At 41.0% G+C, this 16,966-nt stretch overlaps 1 protein-coding gene across 2 annotated transcripts; it reads left to right on the forward strand.

The window, feature by feature from the left end:
• Window positions 1–53: 53 nt before the first annotated feature.
• Window positions 54–16,926, forward strand: LOC107373559 (sushi domain-containing protein 2). 2 transcript variants are annotated; one of them, XM_015941683.3, is made up of 16 exons: window positions 54–179; window positions 1,684–1,882; window positions 1,960–2,111; window positions 2,177–2,344; window positions 2,417–2,591; window positions 2,674–2,875; window positions 7,894–7,979; window positions 9,293–9,561; window positions 9,634–9,768; window positions 9,844–10,002; window positions 11,844–12,092; window positions 12,171–12,354; window positions 13,370–13,464; window positions 13,541–13,720; window positions 16,067–16,163; window positions 16,299–16,926. In XM_015941683.3, the coding sequence occupies exons 1-16, from the start codon at window positions 119–121 to the stop codon at window positions 16,342–16,344; spliced, it is 2,457 nt and encodes an 818-aa protein (XP_015797169.3). In that variant the 5' UTR covers window positions 54–118; the 3' UTR covers window positions 16,345–16,926. The 2 variants fall into 2 exon arrangements, with proteins under 2 accessions (XP_015797169.3, XP_054600287.2); XM_054744312.2 differs by having other exon boundaries at window positions 9,374–9,561.
• Window positions 16,927–16,966: the final 40 nt, after the last annotated feature.

The raw sequence follows: 16,966 nt of genomic DNA on the forward strand, positions 1-16,966 counted from the left end.
ACACTGATAATGAAGACGCTGGTTACTGATTAAGCATAAAGGTCCAAGGTTTAGAAGAAAAAAAGCTGACCAGAGCAGCGGCGTAAGAAACTTATAGAAGCAGCTGAATTCTGCCAGAATGAGAGGACTGGTTGCTTTAAAATTTATGCTTGTGATTTTATTTGTCAGCAGGACTTCAGGCAAGTATCTCCAACTTTATTCTGATCAGTAAACATAACGGTCTCAGATGTGATTCAGGACTAAGTCCTTCAGTCATTTGAGTTTTAAACAGAACTTAAAGTTAAATGCATTTGAACACAAAATGTAGTCATAAAACATACAGAACATTAATAAAAAATAAAGTATGATCTGCTCACTTTTGTGCAAATAAGCACATTTTCTGGCAACGTTAAAGATAAAAGGCAGATTTTATTATCATTATTGTTATTATTATTTCATGTACACATTGAACTTCTCTTTGTTTTTAAACCTAAACCCAGCTCTTTTTCTCTGCGTCCTGCTCTAGGACACATACTAAAGACAAAGTCTGTGTCTCCTTTAGACTTCCTTGAAGATACGCAGCGTGAACTTTGCAAACATTTCAAATAAGTAATACAACTTTCCATGTTCTAGCTCATAATTGTTCTTGTTGCTCATATTTCTGCTAAATTTTCAAACAAAAGTGTCATGAAACACTTTGAAATATTCAGTAATTACATTTAGAACTAAAAAAATGCTCATAAACAAAGGCTCAACTATGTTAGTTGATTTAATAAACCCAATAAACAAAATAAAACTTGTGAACACTGATGTTACGATCAGCAACTTATTTATTTGCATTGATTGTGTGTTTGTGTGTGTGTGTGTGTGTGTGTGTGTGTGTGTGTGTGTGTGTGTGTGTGTGTGTGTGTGTGGTGATAAATGTCATAAATGCAGTTATTTGATTGTCTCTAAAAGTCCAACCAAGGTCCAGGTGTGCAAATTAGCCTCTGGCTAGAAAACCTCTGTAGAAAACAACGATTGCATTGCCTTTACATGTAACAATGTATTTTGTGCTGTCCTTGTTCAGTAAAACTAAACTAAATTAAACTAAACTGAACTAATATTTTTATTTAGAAGGGTTTCACTGACCCAATTCCTGCTAAAGAAAAATACTTGATTTTTACGTTCTGAGCCAAATCTGTTTGAACAGTTTTAATGACATCTGTTTGTCAAGTTGAGGTGACCCGGTAGACCTTACCAGGGTGTGGGTTAGGAGGATATAAAGTTCTAAACAAGAAAAATGAATTAATTAAAGACTAACTAAACCCCAAAATAACTTTTTTTTTTGCTTATAAAATGTACAATTGAGTCTTTACAAATGCAATCTTTCTGTTTCTGTGCATTTTTGACACGTTTGTGTAAACTTGACTAAATCTAGAATCTAGGTCTAAAAACATCTTAGTGCTGCCCCCTGTGGCAGAACAGAGGCTACTGCATTTTAAATTTGTGATTGCCTGGAGCTGGTACATCGGTACAGTCTCCTCCCACTCCCCCTCCCTCCCAGGATGGAAATTCACTTGGCCATGCCACTCTGTGCCTCCTGGCAACGCCCACTTTCACAGCATTTTTCAAATCTTGACTAGGGATGGAGTTACACTTTCTGATGGTGTACGGCCCCTCTTTAATTATCTCTCAGTATCTCTGCTTCTTTGCTTTGTACAGGACAAACATGTGAAGAAAACTGTGGTAAAAAACCTTCGTCATGTTCATGCCTTCCAACGTGTTCGTCTCTGAAGAATTGCTGCTCTGACTACAGAGACTTCTGTGTGGACACATATCCGTACTCTGGCTCCATCTTCGGTGGAACGGACTTTGTTGTCCTCCATGCAGTTTTCAACAGGAGTTCTCAGATTGTTTGTAGGCAAGTATCTGTTCTACTCCTCAAGATTCAAGTTCTGACTGGTTCAGGGAACCTCACCTTTGTGCTATCTACATCAGGTTTGACAATACCGTTACCACTGAGGGGTACGTGGATGCACATGGACGAGGTCACTGCATCTCCCCACTGTTGTACGAAACAGGTTGGGTTCCTCTGCACATCTCCTCAGATAACGGAACTACATTTAACAGAGCTGGAGCCTGGTTCTCAGGTAAGATGCCTGAATGCAACTGGAAACTCTTCCGGTTTGTTAATTGGATTCCTGCGCTGCTCCAGTTCACACAGGGAAGCTGGATTCCCGATTAAAAGCTGTTCTGGTGAATTCAACAAAGTGGCAGTATTATGGCACGCCGAACGTTGGAGGCCTTCTTCAGATGACATGGGACACATCTCTAGTGAATGCTGAGAAGGTCAACATAGAGCTCTGGGGTTACAGAGAGACAGGTGAGGAAAATGTAAACACCTCAGAGATGAAGTGATTGCATTCATTCAGGAAAACGTTATATTTTTCTACAGGAGAGCCATATTCAGAGCACTGGCTGGGGGAATGGTTGTATTTGTATTCACTTGCAAAGGATCAACCCAACAGCGGCTCTTTTAGTTTCATGCCCAAACCAGCAGAAAGCAGCTTTTCAAGTTGGGAACTTGGTTCTCTTCGCATCAGCTCCAGTGTTTACCCTGATGGTATGAGGTATGTCAGAGAAGACCCTTTTCCCAAGAAGTAAAATGACCACTATGTGTGTAGAAAGAGGTTAAATGTGTGTTTTATATAGGAACGTTCAAGCGGCGTGGACCGAGGATCACGCTCTGGCCTGGCATCTGGAGGAAAAGTTCAGGCATGACTCAGCAGTTTGGTCCCTGGAGAAATGTTTATCCTGGGACCAGATGGAAAATCAGCTTCCCAACTTCCTCAGTGAGATCATCGATTGTCCCTGCACACTGGCTCAAGCTAGAGCAGACACAGGGAGGTTTCATGTAGGTGAGAGGAGGAGAAAACATTAGATTTGGCTGTGTTTCCTCGCAACCAAGCCACTGTAATTGGAGAAAGTTGCCCCACAAACAAATATTTTTAAAAAACCAAGATGATCTATAAAAATTATACAAATGAGGTGTGACAGATGATACATTTGAAACTTGTCAGAACAAGGTCTTCATTGACTTTTCTATTTTAGAATAACAAAGCAATTATCGTTTGGTGACTCACAACTGTCAACCACTAAACATTCTCCCTTTCGTAATATTACTTTTTTTAACATGAAAAGTGCTACTAGTAGTTCACCTTCGTCCATCCATCTCATCCATTTTTGTCCGCTTATCTGAAGTCAGGTCGTGGGGGCAGTAGCCTAAGCGGGGAGGCCCAGCCTTCCTTCTCCCCAGCTTATTGAGCCAGCTCCTCTGAAGAAATCCTAAGGTGTTCTCTTGCCAGCCAAGAGAGACATAGTTCCTCCAGTGTGTCCTGGGTTTTCCTTCAGTTCTTCTGCCAGTTGAATGTGCCTGGAAAACCTCACCAGGGAGGCATTCAGGAGACATCCTACCTAGATGCCAGAGCCACATCAACTCGTTCCTCTGGATGTGGAGGAGCAGCGGGCCTACTTCCAACAGCTCCTGGAAAACCAAGCTTCTCACCCTATCTCTAAGGAAGAGCCCAGACACCTTGTAAAGAAAACTCATTTTGGCCGCTTGTATACGCGATCTCATTCTTTCCGCCACTACCCAAATCTTGTGGCCATAGGTAACGGTAGGAATGTAAATCGACATCAAACGCTTTGCTTCCCGGCGTAGCTCTCTCTTTACCACGACACATTGATACAATGCCTGCATCACTGCAGATGCAGCACCAATCCGTCTATCGATCTCACGCTCCATCTTTCCCTCACTCGTGAACAAGACCCCGAGATACTTAAACTCCTCCACTTGGGGCAGGACCTCATCCCTGACCCTGAGAAGGCCTTCTACCCTTTTCTGACCTAAGACCATGGTCCGGGATTAGAGAAGCTGATTCTCACCCCAGCTGCGTCACACTTGGCTGCAAACCGCTCTAGTGAGAGCCGGCGGTCACATTTTGATGAAGCCAACAGGACGACATCATCTGCAAAAAGCAGAGACCTGATCCTCAGGTCACTAGAACGGATCCCCTCAAAACCATGGCTGTGCCTAGAAATTCTGTCCATAAAAGTCATGAACAGAATCTGTGACAAAAGGCATTCTGGGCAGAGTCCAACTCTCACAGAAAATGAGCTCAACTTAAGCCTGATTCATGCTTCTCCGTATGCGTCAGTGCAGAGACACGCAACGTCCTTGCGGGTCTGCTGGAGAGCTCCGCAAGGACGGATGGAGTCGAGCTCTCTTTTCTAAACATCCGTCAGTCGAGACGGACAACACAAGCTTGTGATTGGTCAGGGATGCCGCTGTCGTCTACACCGCCGCCATTGCTCCCTCAAAAACATAAAAAGAGCCGAGGATAACTAGCAGCAGACACGGAGCAGCTTAAAGAATACCTCGCGAAAAAACTCTAAAAACATGAACGTTTAATTCCCTGTGACTGGAGGAGTGAAAAGATGCGCAGCAAGCGTTTTATCTGTGGATGGAAATGACAGGAAACGAGGGTTTAGAGGTGGTGAGCGCATCAAAAGGTGGAGGAGGATGAGAAACAAATTTGTCTGTGTTAAAAAGTCTCTTACATACAAAAAACACAATATAAACACACTATCCTGGACCGATAAATGACAGGGTACCACAGAACAGCGCTACACCCTCTGTTGTCCTGCCAGGCAATTGCTTTGCAACACTCCCCAGGAGACGGAGAAACATGAGAGCAAAAAGCTTCCATCAATCCGTGCGTGTCTGTCCCTTGCGGAGCTGATGGAGAAGCACGAATCAGGCTTTACTGGTGGCAATGCAGACCAAGCTCTGACACTGGTCATACAGGGACCTAACAGCCAATATCAGAGGGCCTGGTACCCCATACTTCCGAAGTACCCCCGAGGGACACGATCAAATGCTTTCTCTGAATCTACAAAACACATGTAGAATGGTTGGGCAAACTCCCACACACCCTAAAGGATCCCTATAAGGGTATAGAGCTGGTCTAGTGCTCTACGGACAGTACGAAAACCACACTGTTCCTCCTGAGTCAGAGGTTCTACAATCCGTTGGACCCTCCTCTCCAGAACCCCTGAATAGACTTTAGCAGGGAGGCTCAGGAGTGTGATCCGTTTGTAGTTGGAACACATTCTGCAGTCCCCTCATTAAATAGGGGGATCATGACCCGGGTCTGCCAATCCAGTGGGACTGCCCCCGATGTCCACGCAATACTACTGAACCATGTCAACCAACACAGTCCTACAACATCCAGAGCCTTAAGGAACTCTGGACAGATCTTATCCACCCCTTCATACTTGCCACTGAGGAGCTTTTTGACCACTTCAGTGACCTCAGTACCACAGATCGGAGATCCCAACGCCAATTTCCCGGACTCTGCTTCCTCACTGGAAAATGTGCCAGTGGGACTGAGGGCTTCAAAGAAGTCCGCCCATTGATCTACAACTTCCCGAGTAGAGGTCAGCAGCGTATCATCCCCACTATAAATAATGCTAGTAGTGCACTGCTTTTCCCTCCTGAGGCACCGAATGGTGGACCAGAATGTCCTCGAAGCAGTGTAGAAGTCTTTCTCGATGGTCTCACCAAATTCCCTACAGCTCGGGTTTTTGCCTCCGTGACTACCCAAGCAGCATTGCACGTGGCCTGTCCATACCTATCAGTTGCCTCTGGAGTCTCAATGCCCCCCCCCCCCCCCCCCCCCCCCGGAACAGTTTGGAAGTTCTGTTGGAGGTGAGAATTGAATCTTTTTCTGACAGGAGACTCCACCAGACGTTCCCAGTAGACTCTTCCAATACGTTTGGGCCTGTCAGGTCTGACCGGCATCCTCCACTACCATCAAAGCCAACTCACCACCAGGTAGGGGTCAGTTGACAGCTTTGCCCCTCTCTTCACCCGAGTGTCCAAGACATGCAGCCGCAGATGTGATGAAATGACAACCAGGTCGATCATTGAGCTGCGCCTTAAGGTACTCTGTTGCCAAGAGCACATATGGATACCTTTATGTCTCAACATGATGTTCATTATGGACAATCCATGTTGAGCACAGAAGCCCAATAACAAAACACCGCTCAAATTCAGATCGGGGGGTCGTTCCTCACCACCGCACCACTCCAGGTCTCACTGTCGCTGCCCACATGAGCGTTAAAGTCCCAAGCAGAATGTACCCCCAGCATACTAGTTCACCTGTTTAATTAATTACATATTTACTCAGATAAAGTCAAAAAAGTACATTTTGTTCAGAAATGGAATCTCCACTGAGAAATTGCATTGTATGCAGCCAAAGAAACACTAGCCTGGCCAGCCATGCCATTGCGTCCTTGTGGGAAGCAAAGAGCCTGCTAACACTCCCATTCAAGTAACCCATGTCTTTAAACCACAACAAAAGGAAGTGCTAAAAGCCTTTCTTCTAAAGATAGATGTTTGCACCATCGCCAGAGACCATCTTTGACTACAGTTAAGTGTTGCGTGATGCAGTTGTCATTTCCGCTTTTTTTCTGATTGGTTATTTTTGAGCTGGCTGGTCCCGCCCCTCATGGTGCCCTCTGTCTATCCAGACTCATCCTCTGTGTAGAATAGACAGGCAAGTCAGGCCAGTGTGTGTGTGTGTGTTTGTGTGTGTGTGTGTGTGTGTGTGTGTGTTTGTGTGTGCGTGTGTGTGTGTGTGTGTGTGTGTGTGCTCTGTCTTCTCAAAACCCCAGTGAGTCGTGGCAGATGACCACTCATACTGAGCCAGGTTCTGTTGGAGGTTTCTTCCTGTTAAAGGGGAGTTTTCCTTTCCACTGTCGCCACATGCTTGCTTAGTGTGAGGATTGCTGTACAGTCTTGGACAAGTCAGTGACTCTGCGATCTGCTGGGTTTCCTTATTTAGGAAACTTTTAACTGATTGACATAATGAACTGAACTCAATGCACTAAGTAGGTTCAACTGGAGTATTTACTTTGTGAAGTGCTTTGAGAAAACACTTGCAATATGCTGGTGAAGGTTCTCAGCCATCCAGGGCATGGTAATCCAAAAGGGTTCAAATGAAGGCAACTGGAATTCTTTGGCTTCTTGAAGACGTTTCACTTCTCATCCAAGGAACTGGAAAATGGGAGAGTCAAGCTTGTGGTGTAGTGTCTTGTAGTGAATTTGTACTATATAAATAAACTGACTTGATTTATTAAGTTGAATTAAAGCATAATAAGAGACAGAGATCTTTAATTAGCTGCCCAGCCTTAATTTATGAGTTATAACATCCCATGATTTAGTTCCTTAGTTAATAGTTTTTAGTCACCTGTTTAAAGTCAAGAAGAGTTCTTCTAATTGTAGCTTTTTATGATGACTTGATGGTGGTCTTTACAGTTCAAAGTCACAAAGTTATTTCTGTAGGAAGCGGATCCACATGTTTGGCTCTATAGTTCACTTTTGTCAAGCTGTGGATGCTAACTGTGTGGGTTTTGGACTATAACATTTAGATGCAGCTAATCTTCGTAGCATCAAGGCCAAGTCCGTTTAACAAACACACATGATGTTGCATCCAATCACTTCTAGACTTCTATCCAGTCCTATTCATGTCAATTACCCCCTGGTAGAGGTGGAAAGAGCCAATTAAATTTTTTATTACTGTTATATTGTCACATTAAATTAGTTAATAATTAATTACAGTAATTTACTTTTTATCATATTATTACATTATTGTTTGATTATATTTATGTAATTGTTATTGTTTAATTACATTTAGCAATAAAACAGATACTTATAAACGTGTTTGTTTTGAAAGTTAGGTTCCAATTAGATCTTTTGTCATAACTAATTATTTTATATTGTAGGCTTTTAAGGGTGAGATGTTTATTTGACACATCAAATGGTCATATTAATGGTCAGTAAGAGTAGATCTGCCCTTCTGTCCTCAGACTGATTATGGCTGTGATATAGAGAAAGGGAGTGTATGCACCTACCATCCTGGGAGTGTTCACTGTGTGAGGGCTATACAAGCCAGGTGAGTCTAACAAAACCTTGTCCCTCACAACTAAACATTTATTTACTCCATGAGATATTCATTTTTAAGTTTGAAGTGTTACATTTGTTATAACAATAATAATAATAATAATAATAATAATAATAATAATAATAATAATAATAATAATGCATTGAACTTATGTAGCGCTTTTCAAGACACCCAAAGACACTTTCACACACTCTCACATTCACACACTGCTAGTGATGGTAAGCTACTTGTAGCCACAGCCGCCCTGGGGAGGTCTGACAGAGGCGAGGCTGCCATTTGGCGCCGTCGGTCCCTCTGACCACTACTAACACAGGCAAGTTGGGTGAAGTGTCTTGCCCAAGGACACAACAGCAGGATACCCCTGGCGGGAGCTGGAACCGAACCCATGAGCCTCCGATCATGAGGCAACCCGCTCTACCACCTGAGCTTCTGCTGCCCTGTTATGCAGATCAGTTTATAGAAAAGTATATAAAAGATAATATAAATGAATGTAGCACATATTGGGTCCAGTCTTTGCACTTAGGATCGTCCTGCTTACTCCCCCACACACAATCATGGTGTTTTATTTAAGCATGAAAAAAGTTAACATAGATAGGAAAAATAACATTTGAACAAATGGCAGAAAAATAAGCAACACTTGAATCAACAAAAACCAACACTTGACATTTCCCATCAAAAATGTTTTTTTTTAAGTCAAGAAAAGGTCTAATTTGGCAGGACTAAAAGCTTTAAATGCAGCCAGACACTAGGGGGCGTATTGGTCACTTGTGGCTTTTCCCACATTTGGCTTTTTGTCTCCGAAAGTCTGTGAATGAGGGGAAAATAATAATAGTAAATATTAACCACACTTATTGTCATGGATTTTATCAATATGTTTACCAATAAACCCATTTCCTGCAGCTAGAGAGAGAGAGAGAAGAATCAATAAAGGAGAAATACAACCAAATCATGATTTAGTGTCAAGTGCCCTGAACAGCTGGTCACAGAGTTTATTTAAACAGAGAGATAAGAGAGGAATGGGAGTGGATCATGTGTGGGAGAGAGTGTGTGTGTGTGTGTATGGGAGGACAAGAATGTGTGTGTGTGTGTGTGTGTGTGTGTGTGTGTGTGTGTGTGTGTGTGTGTGTGTGTGTGTGTGTGTGTGTGTGTGTGTGTGAATGCTTTCAGGACATTCAGTTAATAGATCTGTAAATAGGACTGAGGTAATGAAATATAAAATGTCCATAACACTTATCCAAACATATTTGGAACCTCCTTCAGGCGTTCTAAAACACAACCTCTTAAGCATAACTGTTTATTTCCAGTCCTAAATATGCAGCTGGACAGCAGTGTTGTTACGACAGCACTGGTGCTCAGGTTCTGACAGCTGACTCAATTGGGGGTAGCACTCCAGACCGAGCTCACGACTGGGGGTCCCCTCCCTACAAGAAGCCCCCTCGGATTCCAGGACAGTCCCACTGGGTTTATGATGTCCTCAGCTTTTATTACTGCTGCCTCTGGTCCGATAACTGCCACTACTACTTTAAACACCGTCCCTCCAGTGACTGCAGGCGCTACCAGGCTCCCAGCTCAGGTAGGCTAACTACGCCCCTGCGGCTTTTCAGATTCTTACTTTTTGTTAATTTTTTCTTATTTTAAACATCAGCGGTGGTGTTTGGGGATCCACACTTTATGACGTTTGATGGCGCCAGCTACTCATTCAATGGAAAAGGAGAATACACTTTGGTCACGTCCGACGAGAAACAGCTGCAGATCCAAGGCAGAACAGAACCTGTGGATGGTGAGATGCTGGTCCAAGCACACAGATGGATAAAAGATCCCCCTCACCACTAATTAAGTCAATCTAATATTTTAGAAAATACAATAAATGCTACAAAGTTGACGTCTGTAGCCATGAGAGAATCTTCGTCTGATGTCATTGAAGTTCGTTTGGTCAGTGGACACGATGGCCTGGAAGTGCTGCGAAATCAGCAAACGCTCATCTTTACTGAGCAAACGTGGATGGACCTGCATGGTGAGATTATTCATTTTGTCCTCACGGGCTCCCATAGTAGGAAAAATGGTGGGTAATAGGGGATCACCCAGAGACTTGGGCCCAATCCCAATACTCTTCCATTGCACTTCCACACTTGCGCCCTTCAATTGCTTGATCCCGTTCAAGGGTGTGAGTGCGTAGGGTGTCCCAATTCTCAAGTGCGAAAGTCGATCATGCCCCTTTTTTTTACCCTTAATTCACACTTCATCCAACCTGTCACGATGGTCGACTGGGTACGGGAGTTGAGCCTGGTAAGGATGTTTGATGTCTGGATTATTAGGTAGAGAACTCTGATCATGGGTTTCAGTGAAACGATGACTGAGTGAAGAGCCGGTGCGGCATCTTCCATATATAGGCTTGGGTGTGACTGGGAGAATGCCGGGAGTTCCCGCGAGGAGCATGCTGGGAAATGTGGTCCAAGATGGAGGCCAGTTAGCTGGGAGAGGCCAGTCCGGGGGCTTGGGTTCTGACACAACCATGCATCAATACAGTATAATAATAACTCATGTTCAGAACCCATTGCTGCGGGAGAATTGGCTCAAGTGCCTTTTCTGAAAATATGTATTTTCTAATGAAAGTAGTTCATTTTAGGACAATTAGTTGACATTCTGAAACCTTTAGACAAAACAGCAATGAAAATAGGTTTATTTAAAATAATTGTTTTGTTGTTTGCTTGAAAGTTGTTAATAAAGTTATTTTTAAGTATCACAGTGAACATCATCCCAGTGGTTGATTACACAATGTTCCCTCTCTCATTGCTGCAATTATTTGCACACTTGTGTACTGTGCACTTCCTCCAAGTGTACTTCACAGAAGACCGTGGGGCACAGTGCGAGTGTTGGGATTGGGCCCCAGACCCACTCCCATGTATTTTAGACCAGATTTTTATGGTTATATGTAATGAAACCGCAAATATCGTTCCCTGGGCATCAATATTTTATATTGGATATTCCCAGAGATTAACAATAAAAACTACACATTGTCAGTTTAAAGAAAACATGTGTGAAGGAAAGTTTTTTATTGCTTTTACTCAGTTTGGCAGGAAATTAAATTTTGTACCTTTATTTTATAAAAAAAAAAAGTGCTTTTCTCTTCCCTTTCAGAGTCTCTTTTGGAAAAAATTTTAGCATTGACAGCTGAATCAGCTTTTTCTGTAGTTTTTTTTTTCAGTTTGGTTTCTGCAACTAAGTACACACACACACATCTGTCCTGGTTTCAGCCATTTAATTATGAAAACCTTCAGCTTGTTCTGGAGACTTTTGAGCATATTTAACTTTATTTGACTTTTTTTCTCATAGAAAAAATTTCTCCAAATCATCCCGGATCTTTGTGTGCTAAAGTCTTCTGCACCCAGAAACTTTGCACAAGGTCTAAACATGAAGCTCTGGTTTTGGACTACAGTAGAACTTTGTTACCAGCGCACACTGGGGTCATAAGGTCAGCCATGTTAAAGTTTTAAGAACAAAAAACAACCACTAACCAGCAATACAATATTCTCATCAACATTGTAGGTGGCGTTGCAAGGTTGTCATGGTAACACAAGCACAAAGTCCTGCCTCAATGGTTCAAAGTTTGTAGGCTCTCTGGGGGCCCCAAACAATTGCCTTCTCTGTCTGTCGGCACGCAGAAATTTGACCATTGTTAAAATTTGTCGATCTGAAGAAAAAACTTACACCAATTTAATAGCAACAAAGCATTCCGTTTCTCACTGTAACACTTAAAAAAAGTATACTAACAAGAATTAAATCAGTTTTGATTCAAGAATATATACTTTTCCTCACAATTTGTTCTTCTTCTCCTCTTTAACAATTATTCTGCAGGTGTGTTCGTGTTTTCCCCGACCTCCACTAACGTGACCGTGATGTTCCCATCTGGAGCTGGCGTGGAAGTGCGCCTGAGGGACGTAACCATGACGACCACTGTCCTCCTGCCAGAGGGGTTTAAGGACTCAACTCTGGGACTGTTGGGAAAGATGAACGGTGATGCCAAAGACGACCTGGTCTCCAGCAGTGGGCAGCTTGTGGGGAACCCAAGCGATCCAGTGGAGCTGTTCAACTTCGGGGCGAGCTGTAAGAAGTCTGTAAGAGGAACTTGAATTTACTGTGTGATGGTTCACTGGTGAACAGGAACTTGTTTTTATCTGACAGGGGCGGTGCTGAACACATCTGCATTGTTCACGTACGACTCTGAATATCTTCTAAACACTTATTACTACAAACCCAGACATGACAGCAGTTTTGTCCCAGTGTTTTCTGTCCCTGAGAGTCCAGATGACCCGCTTTCTGATCAAGCTGCTCAGATCTGCTCTGGACACGGATCACAGTTCTGCAGGTAGAAAACTAAACTAAACTAAACTAAACTAAACTAAACTAAACTAAACTAAACTAAATCACAGACAAGTCTGCTTTAAAGGTGTGGAACACTGAAAAACTATTTTTTAATTCTTATTTCTGATTATAATCGCTCACTCTGAGTTTTTCATGCAGGCTGAACATGTAAATAGTCTCCAGCACCAATCTACTGCATTAGCTTCTGATAGAAAAGAGATGGTAAAACTCCAGGATTTGAAAATCCTGACAGATGTACGTCACATCACATTCATGGACTCACCCATCTTGATTTAAAACTGTGCTGAATAGTTTAAAAAGCTGAATCTGACAGAAATAGGAACATTTAACCCACAAATACAGGCCCGTAACAATAAAGTTAGCTGTAGTTAAAACTATGATCAGCAGGTTAACATGATGAATTAACTAAAACTGGCTGCATGAAAAGTCATTATTGACTTATTTTGGTTTGAGGCAGTGAGCTAATGCTTCACAATGCCAAAATGTTGTATCAGTAATTTCATCAACTTGCTGGAGGAAAGAAGCTCAACAACACCGAGAATGAACAGTGTTCAGTGGTGGAACCATTGGTGTTAAGAACTATCTGAACTTCCTCCAAGGCCGACGTTACTTTCACCTTCTATTGTGGCCTACGCAAGTGTCTGAACTCTGTATCTCAAAGGTTCAGGTTTAGACTATTAATCTGGTAATGCTTCCTTTTACAGTCCCCTAATTACTAAGTACCTTCATGGTAATTACATAGTAAGCTAAAGTGTATTATTGTTTCTGTGTTCTTAAACAGTTTTTACCATGTATCTCTGGTTCAATTCTAGTTTTTACTTTTATTAATCATTCCCAGTAAATACTGATTTACACAATAATTAGACTTTATTACAATTATAGACTTTAATTGCACAATAATACACTTTAACTTACTACGTAATTACCACGTAAGTACTTAGTAATTAAGGGACTGTAAAAGGAAGTGTTACCATTTAACCCTGTTTATTGTTCTGCAGGTATGATATTCTTGTAGGTCGCAGTCCAGCCATGGGAAATGCAACCAGAGTTTCTTTTCAGAGTCACATTTCTCTTGTGAATGATCTAAAGCCTGGTAAGCAGTTTTAAAGAACCGCTAAAAAAGAACATCAAGTCAAATTTGTGATCACATTGTTTTTTTTAACATGCAGTGTTATCCTGTGGATGGATCCCACCACCAAATAACGGGAAAAAGCTGGGGACCACCTACTTAAAAGGAGCCAAAGTCCAGTTTTCCTGTGACGAGGGCTACACACTGAGAGGATCAGCAGTACGCTTGTGTCAGAAGAACGGGCAATGGTCTGGAGAAGACACAAGCTGCCATGTTTCTAGTATGAAAAACCTGATGAAATCATTAATATTAAAGCTTTGATCTGCACAAATCAACAAATCACTGGCAACAAAAGTTGATTTTGAATGTGTGTGAGTGTGGGTTTCGTGTGTGTCATCTGATTCGTCAAATCAGCTCCGAAGCATGGAAGTACACAAAAGTTACAGATCACGGGTTTTACAAGATGGAACAAAGAATTTCACTGTAAAAAGTAAGAGCAATAATAAATCTCTGAGTGTGAGGGAGATCCATCTCTCATGTGGGTGAAACTGGAAAATTATAAAATGGCGCAGAAGTTTGTTAGCTCAACTTAAAAGATGAAATGAGATATAGAATCATCACATGCAAAGTCAGATATTTCAAACCTTTGTTATAATTGTGATTACAGCTGATGAAAACCCAAAATGTCAAAATCTCAGACAATTAGAATATTGTGAAAAAGTTCTATATTCTAGTAAAGTAAGTAAGTAAGTAAAAGTTTATTTATAGAGCACCTTTTGCAGATATAAATCACAAAGCGCTGTACAACTTGAGTAAAAGATCAGGGCAAATACCACTAACCAATAAAAACATCAGAAAAACAATAGCCGTGTTAAACGTAGAAAATTAAATCAGGAGTAAAAACAAAGTGAAGGTGTGAACCCGAACAAAGCCATCTTTTAGAACATTTAGGGAGGGAACACCTGGATGAAAAGGTGAGTTTTTAGATGATTTTTAAAGACCTCTACAGTGTTAGAGAGACGGGGCTTTGAACGCAGACTGTTCCAAAGTCTGGGGGCAATAGACTGAAAGGCCCTGTCCCCTTCTAGACTCAAAGTGTCACACTCTGATCAGCTAATGAATCCAAAACCATTGCAAATGCTTCCCGGGCCTTTAGATGGTCTCTCAGTCTATGATGAATTCCTGAAATAAATGGGCTTTTGCAGGATATTCTAGTTTTTCCATTTTCACCAGTAGACATCTCCAGTCTTGTTGTGAAAATATTAAAGCACCCTTTGGATTCCTGAAAGATGTTGAATATATTCCCATTCACAAGCTACTGCAGTGAAAGAAGATTGAAACAAGAACAGTTGATGCGACTCAAGTGAAGCTGTACAAAATCAGACTTTCAGTTTCAGTGAATCCAAAAAGTGTCCCAATTTAGCCGAGAATTATATTTTTCAAGGACAGAGCAGCTGCTGATGTGAATGTTTATTCCAAATGTTTGTCTCCGAACATCATTAAGAGTTTTTTTTCCTTTTGTTTTTAGTTGATTTATAGCTAAATATATTTTATTTTTTTGCATGGACTGCAGAATTTCAATGATTTTGAATTGAAAAACGAAGAATGTAGCATTTAGAAAAGCAATTTAACAGCTATTAACAGCCTCAAATGGTATTAGAGATCTAAAATCACTAGGAATAAAAAAAAATAAGTACTTTTGCCTACAGCAAAAAAATAACCATATGTATATATATATATATACATATATATATATACACACTTATTTATTATTTAAAAACAAATGCAAAAAAGAGGCCACCTCCTGCTGGAGAAGAAGTTACCACAGCAGGAATCCTTCTCTGGAGGATTTAAAGGGGATATCATGCAAAACTCCCCTTTTGCATCCTTTTGTGCTGCCTACTGCCCCTATAAACACTTAAAGGTTTAAAGCATCCATCAGTCAGTGTTTGGTTTTTCAAATGATGTGACTAAAATAAGCTGTTTCACAAAGTCCCCTTTTGCAATGTCACAGACAGGAAATTAGCATAGAACCACATCTCATGTGCTGCTGGAGGAGCAGCAGCTCCATTCTGAGCCCCTTCCAGATATTGGAGCTTCTCAGCTTATAGCAGCCTGTGCGGGGGATGAGCGGTCGTGGCCAGCTCCAGCTTGTTTCCTTAAAGTGACAGAGCCCTGAAACAGCTCATTCTGGAAGGTGCTGAAATTGTCAAGAATAAAATGGCAGAAATTTTTTTATGTGAGAGGGAATTAATGCAAATAACTTCATAAACATGTTTGTATCAAGCGTAGAAGTATTATAACTTAAGAAAACACAGTGTAATGTCTTTTTTAAGTATCTGAAATGTTAAAAAAATCACAGATATTGACAACATTAAATAAAACGTTATGCGGTGGAATGGACATTAAAATAAATGAACCTAGAACTCTGTTTTGGGTTTTATTCTACAGGTTTGTTTTTTTTTTGCAGAAGAGTTAAGTTAAAGTCATGTCTTTTGAATTAAAGTGCAACTAAACGTGTAAAAGAGGTTAAAAAATCTAAATGAAATGATCAATCCCTTTTAATGTAAATGCATAACTTAGACACTACTGGAAACTTCCTGTTGAACTAATTGTCATATTTCAGGTAATCTTCCAGGAATTGTGGCTGGTTCAGTGATTGGAGTTTTGGCATTGATTGTTATCATAACAACTATTGTTCTGCACTCCAAAACACAGAAAAGGTACAGTACTGGGACATTTAGCAATCTTATTCATTCAAAAAGGAAAGATCAAGAAAAGGTCTATTGATCCTTTTTGGTGATTTGCACAAACGTAAGAGTGTTTTGTTACATTATTTTTGCATCTCTGTGCTTTAGAAAAACTGCTGAGTCAGAAGAAGAGGGGACGATTGATGTCCTCTGAGTTGAATCCTGGACAAGCAACATTTTGGTCCAAGAAGATTTAAAAAATGATATGTTGTTTAATGCTTTGCCTCAGTGTGCACATGAAAGAAAAAAGATGACAGAATGTTCCTACATTTTAAAAAAAGGAAACAAATGTGTGAATCTGCTTCTTATATTAATTTTCTGTCTAAAAAGTAAAGTTAAAAGCATCCTGCACTTATTTCTGTGTTCAATTTGTAGAAATAAAATCATGTTAACTTTCAGGATCAGTAAAGTAAATCAGACATTGGTAGGTTTTGTCATTATTGATGTCAGTAAACGCTTGTAGTGGCAGTTCTGCCCATTCTCCAACACCTCTTGGGAGCTATAGGATGTGCTGAGCAAAGCACTTTGTTTTATTTTGTACGCCCTAATAGCAGTTCCTGTTTTATTTTGGTAATCTCCATCCTAAATCCTTACATCCTGTTCATCTGCTGCTATTCTACTCTTGATAACTTTGTTCTGTTAATACATCTAGTCTGTATTTTCTCAAGTTATCTTTGTCTAACACTGAAATTTAGTTTTTGATCTGGAAAAACAGAATAAATGTGTCAATAATAAATCTTTATTCACAGCACTGGACTCTTTTGTTACAAGGTGGT

This window comes from Nothobranchius furzeri, chromosome 6 (genome assembly GCF_043380555.1).
Source record: "Nothobranchius furzeri strain GRZ-AD chromosome 6, NfurGRZ-RIMD1, whole genome shotgun sequence".
Taxonomy (NCBI): Eukaryota; Metazoa; Chordata; class Actinopteri; order Cyprinodontiformes; family Nothobranchiidae; genus Nothobranchius; species Nothobranchius furzeri.

Excerpts from the sequence above, each read along its gene's own strand:
- LOC107373559 (XM_015941683.3), top strand. The coding sequence starts at position 119 with ATGAGAGGACTGGTTGCTTTAAAATTTATGCTTGTGATTTTATTTGTC. Across the intron at positions 7,980-9,292 it reads GTGAGGGCTATACAAGCCAG|TCCTAAATATGCAGCTGGAC; the intron begins GTGAGTCTAACA and ends GTTTATTTCCAG. Across the intron at positions 13,721-16,066 it reads CACAAGCTGCCATGTTTCTA|GTAATCTTCCAGGAATTGTG; the intron begins GTATGAAAAACC and ends GTCATATTTCAG.